General features: G+C 41.2%; 1 protein-coding gene across 2 annotated transcripts in view; it reads right to left on the bottom strand.

The window, feature by feature from the left end:
- rgs3a (regulator of G protein signaling 3a) overlaps nt 1–17,282 on the bottom strand; it is a 165,171-nt gene that overhangs the window by 89,000 nt on the left and 58,889 nt on the right. For both annotated transcript variants that reach the window (XM_030783538.1, XM_030783539.1), the window contains 2 exons: nt 14,027–14,138; nt 6,762–6,805 (listed from right to left, as the gene is read on the bottom strand). In XM_030783538.1, coding sequence (XP_030639398.1) covers nt 6,762–6,805; nt 14,027–14,138 — 156 coding nt within the window. The remainder of the gene's footprint in view (nt 1–6,761; nt 6,806–14,026; nt 14,139–17,282) is intronic.

Below are 17,282 nucleotides of genomic sequence, written 5' to 3'. Positions count from 1 at the left end.
AACTGAATTAAAATCTCATCAGCGTCCACGAACATTGTGGATAAATCAATAAATAAATAAATAAATAAACAAATGAAAATTATGACTTAGTATACGCTCCTCATAGCACTCTGAGGACTCTGCGGAGAATATAAGTGCAATTAGTATGGTTTTTCATTATCAATTAGACTGAGAGAAAGAGGGTGTCACATGACCCAGCAGGGGGTGTATTTGATGTCTTCTCTGTGCCTATAAGAGTGAGCAATGAGGATGTGCTCCTTAAATGTAAACTCTCACTCAAACAGTGAGTGAAAACTCCGTCAGGATTCTGGAGCCAATGACATAACAGCGGCACTGATGAACTTGTGCATGGTCGTGCACGTGCAGTGGATGTAGCAGGGATAGGAAGTGGTGATATCTCCAGTCATTTAGTCTCTCAGTGTAGTGATAATGAGGAAGCTCTTAAAAGGCCAGCTAAATATACAGTCAATAATGACAGTTCAGTGTGGGCCACAGTCTGAGGTAACATGTTTGGGGTATACAGTGTACACACACACACACACACATACACATTCGCATACCCAATCACATACACACACACACACACACACACACACACACGCACAGATTTACGTGAACATTAGAAAAGTTCAACGGAGCAGCAAAGGAACACAGAGCAGAATAGAATAGAATAGAATAGAATAGAATAGAATAGAATAGAATAGAATAGAATAGAATAGAACAGTTCAAAACAGATTCTTCTGAAAAGATGTTACACATCACTGAAAATAAAAAACTTTCTTTTTACAAGTTTGCTATTTATGTTATTCTAGTGAATAGTAAAACACATCTTTAACTTAATTCTGAAAGGTGACACAGAAACACAAGGATAGCATCTTACAGCATGTGTTGTGTGTTTATGCAGGCTTGTTTGTCTGTTTATTGTTGCTATATCGTCCTGGGGTACAGCAGTAGCCTGTTTGTGAATGACAAATCTAATCAGTTCAATTTAAGTTTTACATCTGTACATTAGAGAACCCAGTTCATTAAGCTCATCCAGTGGCTGGCAAGTGTCTAACTGTAAGTGGTTTAATAAAGCATGTAAGTTTGTTAATGTGAATTTATCCTCATTTATAGAGAAAGTAAAAAGCATTCCCCTGTATTCTGAATCAAAACTGCCACCAAGACCACGATTGACACAAGCTAAAAGAATGCTAAAGGTGACTAACAAAATTTAACCATGTTTGATTTCAGAGAAGTAATTCATCCAAATCTGATCTAAATTAAAACTTTTTTTGGAGAGAGAGAGAGAGAGAGAGAGAGAGAGAGAGAGGTAGAAACATCATGCAGAGGTTGACACAGAGGAGAACTGACACACGTTTTCGTCCCCTGACCACTTTGCCAGGGCAGTGTGCTCTGGGAAGGCTCCCATTCAATCGAAATTATACATTCACTCAACAAGTCAATTAAAAAGCAAGTAAAGCCATTTTAAAGGCTGATTTATACTTCTGCGTAGGCTCTACGCGGAGCCTACGCCATAGCCTAAGCGAGTGGCCTACACTGTTCTGAGCATTTATACTTCTGCGTTGGTGTGTCTGCATCGCTCTGCAATTACATCACCAAAACGCTAGTTTGTGGTGGGATTTCTATGCCACTGTGTTGATTTTCTTCGTGCATTACAAACGATGGCGAGAACAATGTTAAATAAAAAGTTGGAATTTTCCTTGCACAGCAGTATCTGTAAAGCAAGTTTTGTGTTCAAAGAATTAGTTTCTAAAATTTTCAGTGGCGACTGAAACTGAGCGGATCTTGTTGGAGTTGAAGCTTATAAATGTTAAACAACGGTTACTTTTACTGAAATCACTGCAGCACAGTTAAGAGAGAAGACATAGCATGTACCACCGTTGAACCGAAGACATGAGAGAGGAGATGGTGTGTACAACAACTGAACCAATTGAGGCAGACTGGTCTGCTACCAAGCAGACCAATCACAGTTGTTGCGTTCTGCTTCGACACACGTCGCAGCGATGCGTAGTTACATTTCTGGGGAGGTGCGTGTCAGGCTGCGGCGTAGGCTACATGGCTACGCACAGCTTACACCGTAGCTAAGGCGAAAACTCGACGCAGAAGTATAAATTGGCCAGAACAGTAACCAATTCCAAAAAAAGGAACCAGTGGTTTGAACTGGTTAAAACTGCAGCTGTACTGTGATGTTTAAAGTAAAGCTGTCATGAGACATCCCATGAGACAGGTGGCAGCAGAGCATAGTGCATTGAACAGACACCACAGAAGAAGTCTGTCCCACACCTGAGTCTTCATGCTGGGACTCACTATCTAAAGTACCCAAATCCTGCTGTTTTGTTTTCTCTTTTCCTTGGTCTTGTGCTTGTGTATACGTCACTCATCTCAAGACATTTTTTAACCTTGCTAGTCTAGCAATTGGTCATTTTTTTAGCATTGTCTCCATTTCTTTATTCTTCTAAGTCCAACCCGAGTTTCATTTCATTAAGTTTGTCCATCAGCCTCTTTTTTATATATATATATATATATATATATATATATATATATATATATATCTCATTTGTGTTGTCCCTGACAGTGGCTTTTCTGGAAAGATGTTATCCAGCTTCATGCCACGGAACAAAAGCGTCAGGATGGTTCACCACATGCTGAATGGACAGAGCATTATCCTCAGAGGGGAAGGGATTAGCGGGCTTGTGATTCTGGCCAGTCGCATGCTGGCGGATTTTTAAACTGACAGATGTTTTTGACAACAACAGCTGGAGACAAACAACTCTGAGTCTGACAGGCCAGCAGATCAGAATAACAAATAAAAAAAAAAAAAAAAAAAAAAGAAGCAAAAAGACAAGAAAATCAAGAGAACAGAGCTGAGCTTGTGTTTCACTCAGAAACAGCAGATGGTACCGCAACATTTTCTCTTTTGCAATTATTAATGAGAATGTATGGAACTTGAAAATTTAAATATCAGATCAAAATTTGTTTAACAGGAGAGTTGTTTTGTTTAGTTTTGTTTTGTTTTGTTTTTTGTTTTGTTTGAAGGAGCTGACCTAACTGACTGTTTAAGTGAGACACGTGAGAAAAAGTGGCGTTGACATTGATAAAATCTGAAGTCAAGTTATTACTCAGTCATGTCTCCAGGCATGTAGGATGCGTTTACAGCTATGTAACCATTCATTCATAAAAACCATGACAAAGCATCTCTCTTGCAATGCTGTGCAAATAGCCTCAATCGTGCTGCAACACATACATATTGTTGGAACATTCTGGCTGACGGCCTCTTTCACACTTTCACACTGGAAACCTCTAGTGAGAGATATTTGTTGTTCACTGCTCTGCAGGAAGGAGCTACAGCTAGACACAGACTCTTACGGCATACGCTGATGCTGAGAATGCCGGCTATAACAATGGGGTCTGTGGGAACTGGCGATTACGTTGCTTTGCACATAGTGATTTACTGAGTTGTGAAGACTGTATCAGATTGAGAAGGAGCTGACATTTGATAGAGAATGACCAGGTCAAGACCTGGTGCTTAGAGAGACTGTTTATTTAAAATACTGTCACTGGCCAACGTAGTCCCTAAATGTCAAGGAGAACACCCACCCACACACACACATGTACACTCACACACAAACCAACACATACACATAGGCAATAGAAATAATTAAGAGCAATGCATCAGAGCTGGGAAAACTTAGGTCAGATAGGACTCCTCTGAGACAGAAGCACTGGCCTCTAAAACACAGCTGGCCTTTTTCTTTTCAGAAGGTTGGAAGAATAGGTTCTGTAAAAGACTGGAAGAAAGCTCTGGTCTTCCAAAAAAAAAGGCAGAAAAGAAAACGAGAAGTGTCACAGATAAGCTGAGCAGTAACGAAACCCATAAATTGTCTGACTACGTCCACTACAGACATTTTACATCAGTTGCTGGCCGAACACTATGAAGATGATGTGAATGCAGAGCGAGTTGAAACCGGACGCAAGCAATTTCTCCGTGTGCCGAATGGAGAACCTCACCCACCCAGCGCTCCTCAGGAGTTTCACTGCCTCATAAAAACTGTTGAAGAGGCTGCTACAAGCCTTTCAAAGGAACTGAAAAAACAAATAAGCTTGTTCTGGAATGACCTGACAGCAAAAGTACTCATTCTCTCACATTTTGTGAAGGACAGGCTGAGTTTAGCTTCAGCCGCAGGACAGGACAGACAGAGAGACAGAGATCTTACGCCGCAACAGCACACAAAAGATATGCCACAGTACATTTCACAGTGTAAAGGGAGGTGGGCAGAAATGGCAAACATAAATACATTTTCCAGACCATCATCGCCTTTAGATTTTCTATTTGTTTATATAAACAGGAACATGTACCTGTTTTCAGGTATCTAGAGATTGGAATAGTAAAACGGTCAGTGCTGTGTCATACATGACTGGCCATGTGAACACTGATGGCTAGTGTGTAATGTAATCCACTGCTCTGAGTCTTGCTGTGGTGAAAACCATTCCATTTCCCAATGTTGTCTGAACCTGTTCAATTCAAAAACGCATTTCTATTACACCTCTGTGTCAAGTGCTTTGAACACAGCATCTATACACTCTCAGCGCAGGTTGGGGATGGAACATTCTAGAACATTACAGTTTACGAAAACTTTCTTATCCCGAGCAATGGAGTAGAGGTATGTGAGTGATGGAAGTTAAAAAAAAAAAGACTGCATGTATTAGTGTAAGTCTTACTCCATCTACAGTAAAAGCCTTAAAACATTGTGAGGTAAACGACTGATAACGTGTGGTACCCCTGTTTGATTTGTGCTGTAACTGCCAAGCAAAAAGGAATGGTGTATTTGAAATGACCGTCAGAAAATGAAATAATTATAACACATTACTGACATGTACAGCAGTTCATTTGCACTTATAGATTTGCAGTTTTACAGACTTCACTGTCTTTCCTATGAGCGAGTAAAAATAGTCTCACAAATGGAAGTATGTTCCAGGTTAGGGTTAGGGTTAAGGTAGATTAGTTCTTTTTTTCTTTTTTGTTAGTTTGAAAATGGTGCTCCTGTGGTCTATTCCAAACCACCAGACCAAACCACTTCCCCAAACTAGGCACCCAGAACAGAGGCACTACACTACATTACAATTCAGAACATAACATTATAGCCATCAGCAAGTGCTTTTACATACTTTTCAAATGACATCACGCCTAACGTCTCAGAAGAGCATTAATAACGCTGTATAATCTACATATAATGTACTACAACCAGTCACAACCATCAGCCTCATACAGTACCAATGACATTCCATGAATGCCTGACTAGTGAATGACAGTAACACAAAAATGTCTCTTTTGAGTGCAGGCAACATTCTGTGTCCATAGTTATGACACTAAAGCCTGATATTTGCATTCATAACATGTTGTGAATATGATATTCCTAAGTCATTTCACCAAGAATGTGATCCGAGAGAAACGACTGGAGTGAAATGTGTATACATCCTATATTCACTGCAACCGACTCATTCCCATCGTTACAGCCGTTCAGAAAGGAGAAATGACGTTTACTGTGACAGACTGTCCAGCTAGAGCAATTTCTTTACTGCTCTGTATGTTTTTTTTTTTTTAACTTGAACGACACACAGGTGGCTTAGAACGTCCTTTCTCTACTAGTTTTGTTGCAAAAAAAACCCCATCTGCGGTAACACTTCTATACAACCTCACTGACTACTTCATTTTTATCTCAGTCTAATGACGCTGAACTTCAGTTTGTTCTACCGCATTTCCACCGTCACTGTCAGCAGCAGTAAGTGTGAAGAGCTGAGTGCATTTGAGCAGCTCAGGAGAGAAGTGTAGCTCCACTCAAAACTCCAGCAGGCTGAGGAAAACACTGCACAGTTGTGCTTCCAAAAAAAAAAAAAAAAAAAGGCGGGGCAGGGTAGAGAAAAAAAAAAAACTTCAAAAGCTAACGGAGGCATAATGCTTAAACAAGTGACTATTTTAGGGGACTAATTGGACAGACTGCATATTTTCGTTTTCACTTCCTTTTTCCCCTTTCTTTCTTTCTTTCTTTCTTTCTTTCTTTCTTTCTTTCTTTCTTTTTTTCTTTTTTTTTTCCCCCTCTGTGGCCGAGAGGCAAGTATCGACGGCTCTAGCCGGCACTGTCTGGTGTGTTTAAAAGGAGAGCAGGCCGATTTTAAAAATTCATCAGGTTTTAATTAGGTTATGCTTGGTGAATTTCAAAAGAAGCAGTGCAAATCGGGCCAATGACGTACATGTCATAATCAAGCAGAAAAAGAAAGAAATGGAAAGGGAAATTAAAGTGGGGGGGGTGGGTGAGAGAAAGGATCAGAGAGGCCTTGAGCAAGGGAAGGTTTTGGAACGAAAGACTGGAAGGCAGAATGGTTTAATTAGATCTTAATAAAAATGGAAAGATCACGGTTAGGATGAGGATCAGGGGGTTATTTGTGGGACAAAAGAAAATAGATGGTGAAATGGGCTTTCTTTTTTTTTTTCTTTTTTTTTTATGTCTAGATTCTTCCACATGCAATGAATTTCTAAGCACTACGCATGAAACTTTTCTCTCTCAATATAACTGTCCAACTGAGTTGACAAAAACAGCTTAAAATGCTTATTCGTTAGAAGACGTTCCATTTTAGAGAAGTGTCAAGGCAACAACCTGTTGAAGCTTTAAACATAAAAGGAGACACACAGGACAGGGCAGTCATTTAGTAACCCTGGGTCCTAAAGCCCTTCAGTTTCTTGTCATGGTCAGAGAACTTACCTCAGTCATGTGGATGAGATAAAACTTGAGCTCCTCAGCGTGATCTGTAAGGGAACAAACAGAGAGTCAAAATATAGCAACGGGCATCAAACGCAACAGTAGCTCTTTTGTTTTATTCGTCTGTTTGGTTGAAGTGCATTAGAAATGCCTTCAGAGTTCACATTTGTTTACTAGGTCAGATACGGTCAGTATTAGATAATACTGAAGTTTAGGCAAATGAAATGTACCATCACTAACACACACACACACACACACACACACACACACACGCGCGCGCACGCACACAGTGTATTTTGAATTCCCAGCATGCTCGCTTCCTTAACATATCACTCTTATTTCCTTGTGGCCTCTCCCCTGTCCATCTCACTTCAAATAAACGTGATTTATGAGCGTCTGGTCTTGATTGTCTGTCACCCTGTCACTCCGCCCCTCTCTCAGGCCCCCTCCGTCACTCACCGCTGACAGGAGACGACGGCTCTCTGATGACTATCTCTGCTCCTCCGTTCGGCTGTCAGATGGAGGGGAGGAGCAGTTTCAGGGGGCCTGTTTTAATACCTTAAGATTCCTGGAGGTTCTTTAAGATTCAGATGATATCGTTACAGCTTAAAGCTATGATTAATGTTGGCTCTAAGACATACTCAGAGTGCTACATTCAATCAATCTCTCCATGAGAGGCAGCTCCACCGCTAATCGAGAGATAAATTGTTGCCTTGCATTACCAGAAATCGATAAGAGGACCATCGCGGAGTCAAAACAAAGAGCTCGAAAACAAATCGTACTCTACATTTGATTTGATAATCTCACTCATACATACACTGCCTGTGTAAGCCCACACGGCAGTTCACAGAAAATATACGCGCAGACATAGTGTGTGTGTGTGTGCGTGTGTGTGTGTGTGTGTGTGTGCACGTGCGCATGCTTGTGCGTGTGTGTTATAATCTGTGTTATGGAGTGTGTGTGTGTTACGGTATGTGTGTTATGGTGTGTGTGTTCTATGGTGTGCTAAAATTCTGTGCCTGCTGTAATGTCTGTAATGAAATCAAATGTTCTGTGCTGCTACTTGCCCACCTGCAGACTCACCAGAGAAACTTCTGGTCACTCTGATCTCTCTCTCTCTCTCCCTCTCCTGTCAGTGCCATCTCTCTTTCCCCCTGTCTCTCTCCTCCTGTCAACACTCTCTCTCTCCCCCTGTCTCTCTCCACCTCAACACACACTCTCTCTCTCTCTCTCTTTCTCTCTCTCTCTCCTGTCAGCAGCCCCACCCTCCACCCCCCCCCCCCCCCCCCCCGTCTCTGTCTCAAGCCTACACTGTTAACATAGATTAACACTTATCTGCCCATCTGCCCTTCTCAGCCTTTTAATGACTGTTCCCTGGAAAAGCACAGCCAGGGTCTGAGAGACAGAGGGGAGAAGAGGAAGACAGACAGAGTGAGTGTGTGCATGAGAGAGAGAGAGAGAGAATGTGTGTGTGTGTGTGTCTGACAGTGAGTGAGTGTGTGTGTGTGTGTGTGTGTGTGTGTGTCTGTGTGTCTGTGTGTGTGTGTGTGTGCCCTGAGTTCAGCATCAAGGTTAGAGATTAGCCTGCCAAGAAGTAGCTGTCGTTCATTCAGTTCAATCCATTGGGCCCTGAGCGATGCAGACAGAGATTAACGGCATTGGACCGATGCTAATCTCTGCCACAGCAGCAGCAGCTAAGACAAATGTGACGACACTCAGTCCTAAAGACCTGACTCAGGGTCTCGCTTCTCTGCCTCAGCCAATACGCACAAAACCAGGCAAAACTGACCCCAGATCAGCTCTATGTCACAACAAAACAAAACAACAGGCCTTTAACACACTGGAGGTGAAAAATTGAATGAAGTTCTGTGTTTCTCCCTCCATGATGTTGCACTTCTCTTCTAAAACCACGGTGTTTGTCACACATCCCCTGAAAGAAGACAACAGGAGGATTTCCTGACTGTGAAAATTCATTAAACGCTCTGACTTAAAGATTCACTGTGAGAGACAGAACACTGAGTCTGTAGACGACAGGGGCTGGGTAGGAAGCTGCTAATTTATTAAATGAAAGAGACATCTGATGTGTCCTCAGATAACTGTACCTACTTCAATTTTCACTGCTCACTCAAACTATCATTCCATAGAGAGAGAGAGAGAGAGAGAGAGTCAGCTGAAAGAATCCATCCCCTTCAAAATGTTCTGTAGAACAAACCTGTCTGGCACTATTAATGACAATATGTGAATCATTAACAGAAATGGAGTGGTTTATAACTTCAAAAATAGTTCATATCATTTTTTTTTTACCACAGTCAGTAAAAAAAGTGTCACAGGTGGCTTTGATCAGAATAAAGCAACTATTAAATGTGGGGGTTGAATATTTTGAAATGTATCTAAATAACCAGCACCTTAAGTGTGAGAGTAAAGGTTATTGGACACATGGACCAAACCAAACTGCGGCATTAGTTTATATTTCTGAACATAAACATGCGTGACCAGAGTTCACGTCACGTCTCAAACTCAGTGATTGAATCACCTGGGATCTGAAAATATGCAGTTCCTCATCTAAACAGCAGAGGTCACTCTTAGACTTCTTGCGGGCCTGAGAAAGGTCCACGTTCGGTCGAGGAAGATGCCGAACAAACACTGTCAAGATGCACGTCACTGCAAACATTTGAGTTCAGCACTATATAAGTGCTCCTTATTTCTAGCATTCTGTTATAGCATCTTAAAAGTATTGAGGTATATTTATATATATATATATATATATATATATATATATCCCGAGTGTAACTCAAAGTTTAGAAGATGCTAAGTCATGCTAGAAGTTACCTAACTGTAATTCTATGTTACCTAATTACATTTAATCATATGTACATCCAGGAAATCTGCAAAGAATGTGAAAAAAAAAAAAAATCAGAGAAAGACAGCCAATAATGTGAATGAAAAGGTGACTGGTAGAGCAACACGTAAGACTAAATTAGACCAAACTCTACAGACGCACACCCGTCCTTCATTTGAGACTCACAGCTCAGATCTCAGCTGGGTCCAAACTGTCGACCAAAAGGAAAAGAATTGGCCCACGCTCCCATGGGTAGATGTGTCAACCAGAGCCACACTTACTCACTTCTCTCCAGGGATCACTGACACTCACACACCTCTGAAGTCCTGACACAGTGATTAATTTTGTGTTAGGTCCTGATTCAGCGTGCACTGAGGTGTCTCATGTGTGAGATGAGACTCCACTGGAAGTCCCTTCACACTAGGGGATCCCAAATTAGGGAGAGAATGAACCAGAAAACAAAAAAAAAAAAATCAATAAAATACTCTTCACTAAGACTAGCTTGCACATGCTAATCTACGCATTGTGAGTTTGTCTGTGGAATTTACTAGGTTTTTCTTTCCTCATATGAAACAAAGAAACATGTTGAAGGGCATCAGGAAAAGAAAAAAGAAATCAGTTAAAAAAAAAATCAGTGCAGTCACATCTGTGTTTCATTAACTCTGAATATTTCTCTATCAGAAGGTGTGTTTTTAGTTTTTCATTCTTTTAAAGAAGACAAAGCACGCAGAATTGAAGGTGTTTTTAGAGAATGCATGAGTCAGTCCTGTTTTAGTATAACATAATGTGCCGAAAACAGAAGATCATTCAGTTTAAGATGAAAAGGCAGGTCCCCCAGCCAGAGCAGCTGAATAGTTTTTTAAGCAGTGAAAAACCGCAGAATTAGCCCAGTGGGATGAGGTGGCTGCAGTGAAAGCGATCAATGCTCTGTCTCCAGAGATCCAGAGCGAGCCTGAGCGCTGGCTCTAACCGAGACCAGACATGAGTCACTGTGCCTGGGGGAACTCTACCGCTACACACACACACACCCCTCATCACCACCCCAGCTGCTTAACAGACACCAACCCTGACGTCTGTCTCTGCTCTCAGGCTATATCCCACTCCGGCACTAATCAATGTGTGTGCGTGCGTGTGCATGTGTCTGTCTGTTTGTCTGTCCATGTGCACAGGTGCAGAGAAAGAGAAATTGTGTAAATGTGCGTGCGTGTGTGTGTGCATGTGTGCGTGTGTGTGTGTGAGTGTGTGCGCATGTGTGTTTGTCTGTGTGTGTGTCTGTACATACCAATTCTCTACACGCAGCAAAGCTGAAAAAGAAGGTATTTTATTCTGCACTTTTAAAGGCAAGTTTGTCTCAGTTAAGACCGCATACTGAAATATTCTGCCCAGGCCTCTAATTTGTTGCATAGAGAGCACAAAGTCTGCCACAACCTGCAGCGAAACTGGCACGTTCAAAACCTCAACAATGGTATGACACAAACAAAGCAAACAAGCAAACAACGAGAGTCCCAACCCACAGACAAGCTGAGGGTACTACTGCTCTTTTTGGTAGTCTGTAATAAAATTCAAATCACAGCGTTAATGGATGTTTACACATTCATTGTTTACCAGAGCCCATCCACAGAATTTTGTAAAATGTGAGGCATGAAAAGTATTCACACAAAAGATAACTAAAAGAATGATTAATGATGAAAACAAATTTCATTTTAAATCATAAAATGAATCATAAAATTCCATCCCTCACAGAGAGAAACTATAGTATCTTGTCTTGCCCAAATCAGTTTGACCTTTTACAAACTGGCAGGTTGCCTAGTTACAGGCCAGTTCATGTCGCCTGAGTTCTGAGTTTTGAGTTCATTGCCAGGCAGTGAACTCAGACACAGAATTAAAGGAATGGTCCTAGAGAGAGGGAGGGGGCGCTTGTGTGGTCGTGTCGTGCCCAGGACAGGAACACTGGGCTGGGTTGGACGGTGGCTGCTGTCAGGCACGTGTAAGTCTCCACATCCACCACGCCCCTCATTGTTGTTTCGGAGTGCTCAGAGAAGAGGCGCCGGGGACCTTCAGGCTGTCTGGGTGCTGGCTGGCCCCCAGGTGTGGGCGTTGCCATGGGAACATGCTTTTCCTGTGACACCAACCTCCCCTCACCGCCTCCTCATGGTCATTAGCGTGGGAAATCGGAGAGGAGCGTGAGAGGGAACTGTGTGTGTGTGATCATGTGTGTGTGGTTGTGTGTGTGTGTTGATGGACTGAGTGAATCTGATGAACTGTAGGGTCAGAGCGATTGGGCGGGTCGGGGCGGGGGGTTATCATCAGTGTAAACGTATCCTCTTATCTCCGGGGATTAATCATATTGTCAAACCCCTCCAGCCCCCACCCCCAACAACAAAGGGATATTCCTGCTCTCCAGTCAGCACTACAGTCTCATTCAGTGTCAATGCACTAACTGTGACAAACATAACTATCTGAAATGTCCCTACTAAACACACTCTCTAAATAAAACTGCTCTACGATGTCCTCTGATGTGAATATGTAGGAAGATTAATAGGTGCCATCATCTGAAATGACATTCAGACATGTCAACAACAAACAACACATCTGACCAATCAGTGTCCAGAACTTTCTAATTGTCTCCACCAAACGTATGAACCATTTATAACAATTCTGCAATTATAAATCCACAGAGGTGAAAATTTCAGTAACAAGTTAGAAAGTTTAAGATTATCCAGTGCACGTGACAGATCTATAAGTGTATAAAATCCGATGATGTCAATAAATTGATAAAATGAGATGATTTTTTGCATAAAATGGACAAAATTAAATTAGAAATGACCAGGTCTGAGGTTGGGAGAAAGTCAAAGGTGAAGTTTTATCAGAACGAATAAATCTGTGACTATATAATGCCAAATAATGGCATATGTCTCCAAGTTTTGTAAATGTTTACTGTCGCTGTCTTTCTTTGGTTGTGTGTGTCCTTTCACTGATTAAACTGTATCTAGACTACTTCTATTTTTTGCAGCCCTGGCTTCCATACTTCCCTTTTTCTTGGATTTTTAAACACAGGAGAATAAAGTTAGAAATGTTTATTTGATCTCATTTGTCAGTGAAGTTTAGAGCCAAGACAGTTTAGAGCCAAGATAGCCGCCTGGAGCGTCCAAGTGCTGCACGGCTGTTTATACAGTAATGAGCTTGGAGGACAAAGACTTGGACTCTGGCCCTAACTGACTGTAAATATACACGTATTCGGTATTCATGCTAGTAGTCCCTATGAACTGTTCTGCCATCTCCCCAAAACATTTAACTGTTTCCCCGTTTTTTAAAAAAAAAAAAAAATTCTTTTTCTGAATGGAGTAGGTGAGTGTATATGAAGCGTTGGACTGCTTGGATCCTGCTAAATGATTTTCACATTGGAGAAGATAAGTATAAAAAAGAAAGATAGCAAAGAGAGTATTCAGAACCGAAGATAATACACATTCTCGTTGGTGACTTCTTTGCCTCTTTGTAAATCCTAAACTGTTCCTCACTGATACTCATAACAACACAAACCTCCAGACACAGGATAGTAGCCACACCTGTATTCCACCACAAACCTGTACTCCACCATAAACCTGTATTCTCCCATAAGCCTGTACTCCACCATAAACCTGCATTCTACAATAAACCCGTATTCACCATACACCTGTATTCACCATAAACCTGTATTCTACCATACACCTGTATTCACCATAAACCTGTATTCTACCATACACCTGTATTCCACCACAAACCTGTATTCTACAATAAATCTGTATTTCAACATAAACCTGTATTCCACCACAAACCTGTATTCTACAATAAATCTGTATTTCAACATAAACCTGTATTCCACCACAAACCTGTATTCTACAATAAATCTGTATTTCAACATAAACCTGTATTCTACAATAAACTTTTATTCACCATAAATCTGTATTCAACAATAAACTTGTGTTCACCATAAACCTATACTCTATAATGAACCTGTATTCACCATAAGCCTTAATTCTACAATAAACCTTTATTCTACAATGAACTTGTACTCACCATAAACCTGCATTCTACAGTGAACCTATATTCACCATAAACCTTTATTTTCTCATCACCATTCTGACTTGAGTCAGTCAGTGCAGGAGTAAAGATGCCCCATTCGGACCAGGCTGTGGGCTCACCCTACACCAAAATCCCTAAAAAATCCTTAAAAAAACATGGGGAAACATAGGGAAACCACAGAGTTTGGGCATTTCACTAGAATGACAGTTTTTCTGTCAAGCACAATTTTCAGCACAGTTGCTGTATCTTTTAAAGCAAACACACTTTTTGAGCAGAGGACTCTATAACCAGTGCTTCCATTCTCTTAACAATGTCTTGACTGAGATCAGTGTTCAGATGGTTCTGTATGGACACAGGGTCCACTCACCCTCTTGCAGTCGGAGCTGTCTGAGGAACAGAGGGTTCTGAAGGACATTACAACGGCCTGGTTCATCCTCACGGGTCACCAGCATCAGGTCTGTGTAGATAAACACAGTCACCTGCAGAGAGAGAGAGAGAGACAGAGAGAGAGAGAGAGTTAGATGTCACATCTTGACTGAGGTTTGTGTTTGTCACCAACAGTTGATAAGTAGTATTGATTTGCCATGCTAGTAAATGATATTTCAGTTTGAATCAAAGCTAAGCACACACACACAAACACATGGACATACACAAATAAGTAAAACATAATGAAGCACAGACACACACACACACTCACACACACACACACACACACACACACACACACACACACACTGCTCCGAGCCTTATCTCTTATCCTCACTTGCTCACATATATTTTAAATATTTCACGGCACTTTTTATGAAGAGGAAAAATGAACGTTAGAGATGAAGTAATAAAAGGGTCTGGTCTATGAACAGCCTCTAGCTGTGTTTACCCTCACACAAGACAAATGGTTAGTATTCACAACCATTTATCATGCTCTCAACCCATTTCAAACACCAGAGAGAGACAAAGAGGAAAAGACCATCCAAAAAAAAGGAAAGAAAAGTTACAAAATAATGTTTGGGAAATCATAGAAATAATATTTGTGTATCTTCAAAATATTTCCTTTTTGTGTAGGTAGCCTAGAACAAAGCTGAATAGAGTGAACAAAGTAAAACATTTTCGGCACCTGTGTGCCTGAGTGACTGCAGCTAGCCAGCTAATCACTAACCTTAGTAACTGTAACTATCTCACTAATCACTAACCTTACTAGCTATCATGCCTGTAACCATCAGCAGCACAGGCAGCCCGTGGCCTAGAGGTTGGGGAATCGGGCTTGTGACCGAAGGGTCATTGGTTTTATTCTCAGGACCAGCAGGAAACATACACCTAACCCCCAACTGTTCCCTGGGTGCAGAAGTGCTGCCCATTGCTCCTGTGCCTGGTGTGTGTGTGTGTGTGTGTGTGTGTGTTGACCACCAGTCTGTAAGGATGGGTTAAATGCAGACGATAAATTCACTGCTCATCTATTCTAAAAAAAAAAAAAAAAAAAAGCAGGTGGCTTGTGTGTGAACTGGCAAGACAAAGCAATGATTGTTAAGCCGTTATCTGTAAGAAACAGAAAAGTAAATGCAATTGTATGAAACGTTTAATATGCATACTGTGGCCATGATGAAGACTAGGCTTTTTCTTTCATATTAGTAGGCTAGCTAGGTAGGCTAGTTAGTAGGCTAGTTAGTAGGCTAGTTTCACACAACACCACTGACGGAAAAACAGTTTATGTAGGTGGCGGTACCAATAATAGCAAGCCTACAAAACATTTCAAAGCCAAATTTGGAACTTAATATAAGTGTATAATGACATTAGCTTGTAATGGTTTGACTCTCAAGTGTTTTTCTTTTATTTTTATACCTAGCTAAGGTTACAAACAACATCCCCAAATACGGAAGCCACATGAGAGGTTATTGAGTTCAACCCAGTTCAGATGGTGTACCTTACAAGTAAAATACAATTAATTTGGTTCTTGTAAATAGCAACAGGTTTCTCTCTATGTATGTAAGGTTTGTATGTGCCTAAACCCAAAGACACCCCCCCCCCTCACTGTTTTTAAACCCTGGTTATGGCCCTGGTAACTACAGCTAACCAACTGATCACAAACCTTAGTAACTACAGCTAACCAACTGATCACAAACCTTAGTAACCATAACTAACCGACTGATCACAAACCTTAGTAACTATAACTAACCAACTGATCACTAAGTTTAGCCAGGGTTCTGTCAGAAGGACCCCTGTAGACTGTCCATACTCTCCTGCTAACATACGTCTCCACTGTTTCAATGCACTGTTGTTTAGACTATTGCTTTGACTCACATCCTTCCTGTATGGACAGACTCCAATCTTCATCGATTAGTCAGTTAACACCTCTGAACTGCCAGTCATGCTTACTGAGTTTCAGTATGAAAACACAGCGTCTGTGGACAGGGCATGTGGCAAAATTCATTTCATTTCCTTTCCTTCGACTGTCTTGTGCCTGAATCTGTTCAACTATTTGAGAAACATGGTGGAGCATTAACAGTCAGAATCTACTTTGTATTAAGTGAAAGTCTAACACAAAACCAAATCAGTAATACAGACTGGATGATCAGATGTGACATGATCAAGGTTCCATAATATGTCCAGGTTTTCATCAGTTACAGGGCTTTACATGTTGATTATTTCAGATATTAAACTTACAAGAACATGCAAATACATGCTTTTCACAAATAAGTAGCTTAAATTTATTCTGTGAATATGAAAACGTATATTTCTTCCATTCCACTGCGACAACAACCTCATGCACATAATCAGCCTCCAGTGCCGAACTCTGGAAATCACTGCAGAGACCAAGAGTGAAGAGAGAGTTTTGCGTGTGAGTTTACAGAAGACGGGGTAGGGAGTGCACACGCATACACACACACACACACACAGCTCAAGCTGCCTTCCTTCCTGCACTGATTTGGGATTCGTTTTTCTGGCAGAACCACCCAGGTCTCCTGACATGGAGGAGTCTCAAACAAAGAGGCACCAGAGGAAGCCATTGTTCAGCCCCACCTCAGATTCACTGGACACGGACACACACCCTCACCAACTCCCTGTGTTGGCACTCATTTCTCAGGATGGAGGCATCAAGTTTGGGCCAGTCTAAGAATGCTTTACAAACTGGTATTAGGAACATATAAGGGGTATGTCTTCTGTTTTAATCACTAATATACAATGTGAGCACAAAAAAAGACTGAGAGAAACAGCATCAGAATCCAGAGAAAAACCTTTGTATTTGAGATGATTCTGACTGTGTTTAGTTCATCAATTTCACGTTACAAATCTTGGTAGTGAAGTGACTACGGCAGGCCATTAAAACACTGTGGGAGCTGAAGAGTTTATGTGGGTATGTGTTTATAAACTGAGAATCATCGACATAAGGCCTGTGTGAACATCTCACACACACTCTAAAATCAAACTGTACACTTGATTTGATAATCTCACTCATACGTACACTGTCTGCATAGGCCCATATGGAAGCTGACAGATAATGTGGGCACAGGCATATAAATAACACACACACACGTTTTTAAAGGTCATTGGAGCAACAGTGTTTAACAAACATGTTTCAAGGTCCGCCCCCAACTGAGCCACATAAACAGAATTAGAGCTGAGCTGTC

The sequence above is a fragment of the Chanos chanos genome, chromosome 9 (genome assembly GCF_902362185.1).
Source record: "Chanos chanos chromosome 9, fChaCha1.1, whole genome shotgun sequence".
NCBI classification, from domain to species: domain Eukaryota; kingdom Metazoa; phylum Chordata; class Actinopteri; order Gonorynchiformes; family Chanidae; genus Chanos; species Chanos chanos.
Note: the sequence above shows the minus strand (reverse complement) of the source record. Positions and strands in the feature narration are given on the sequence as shown.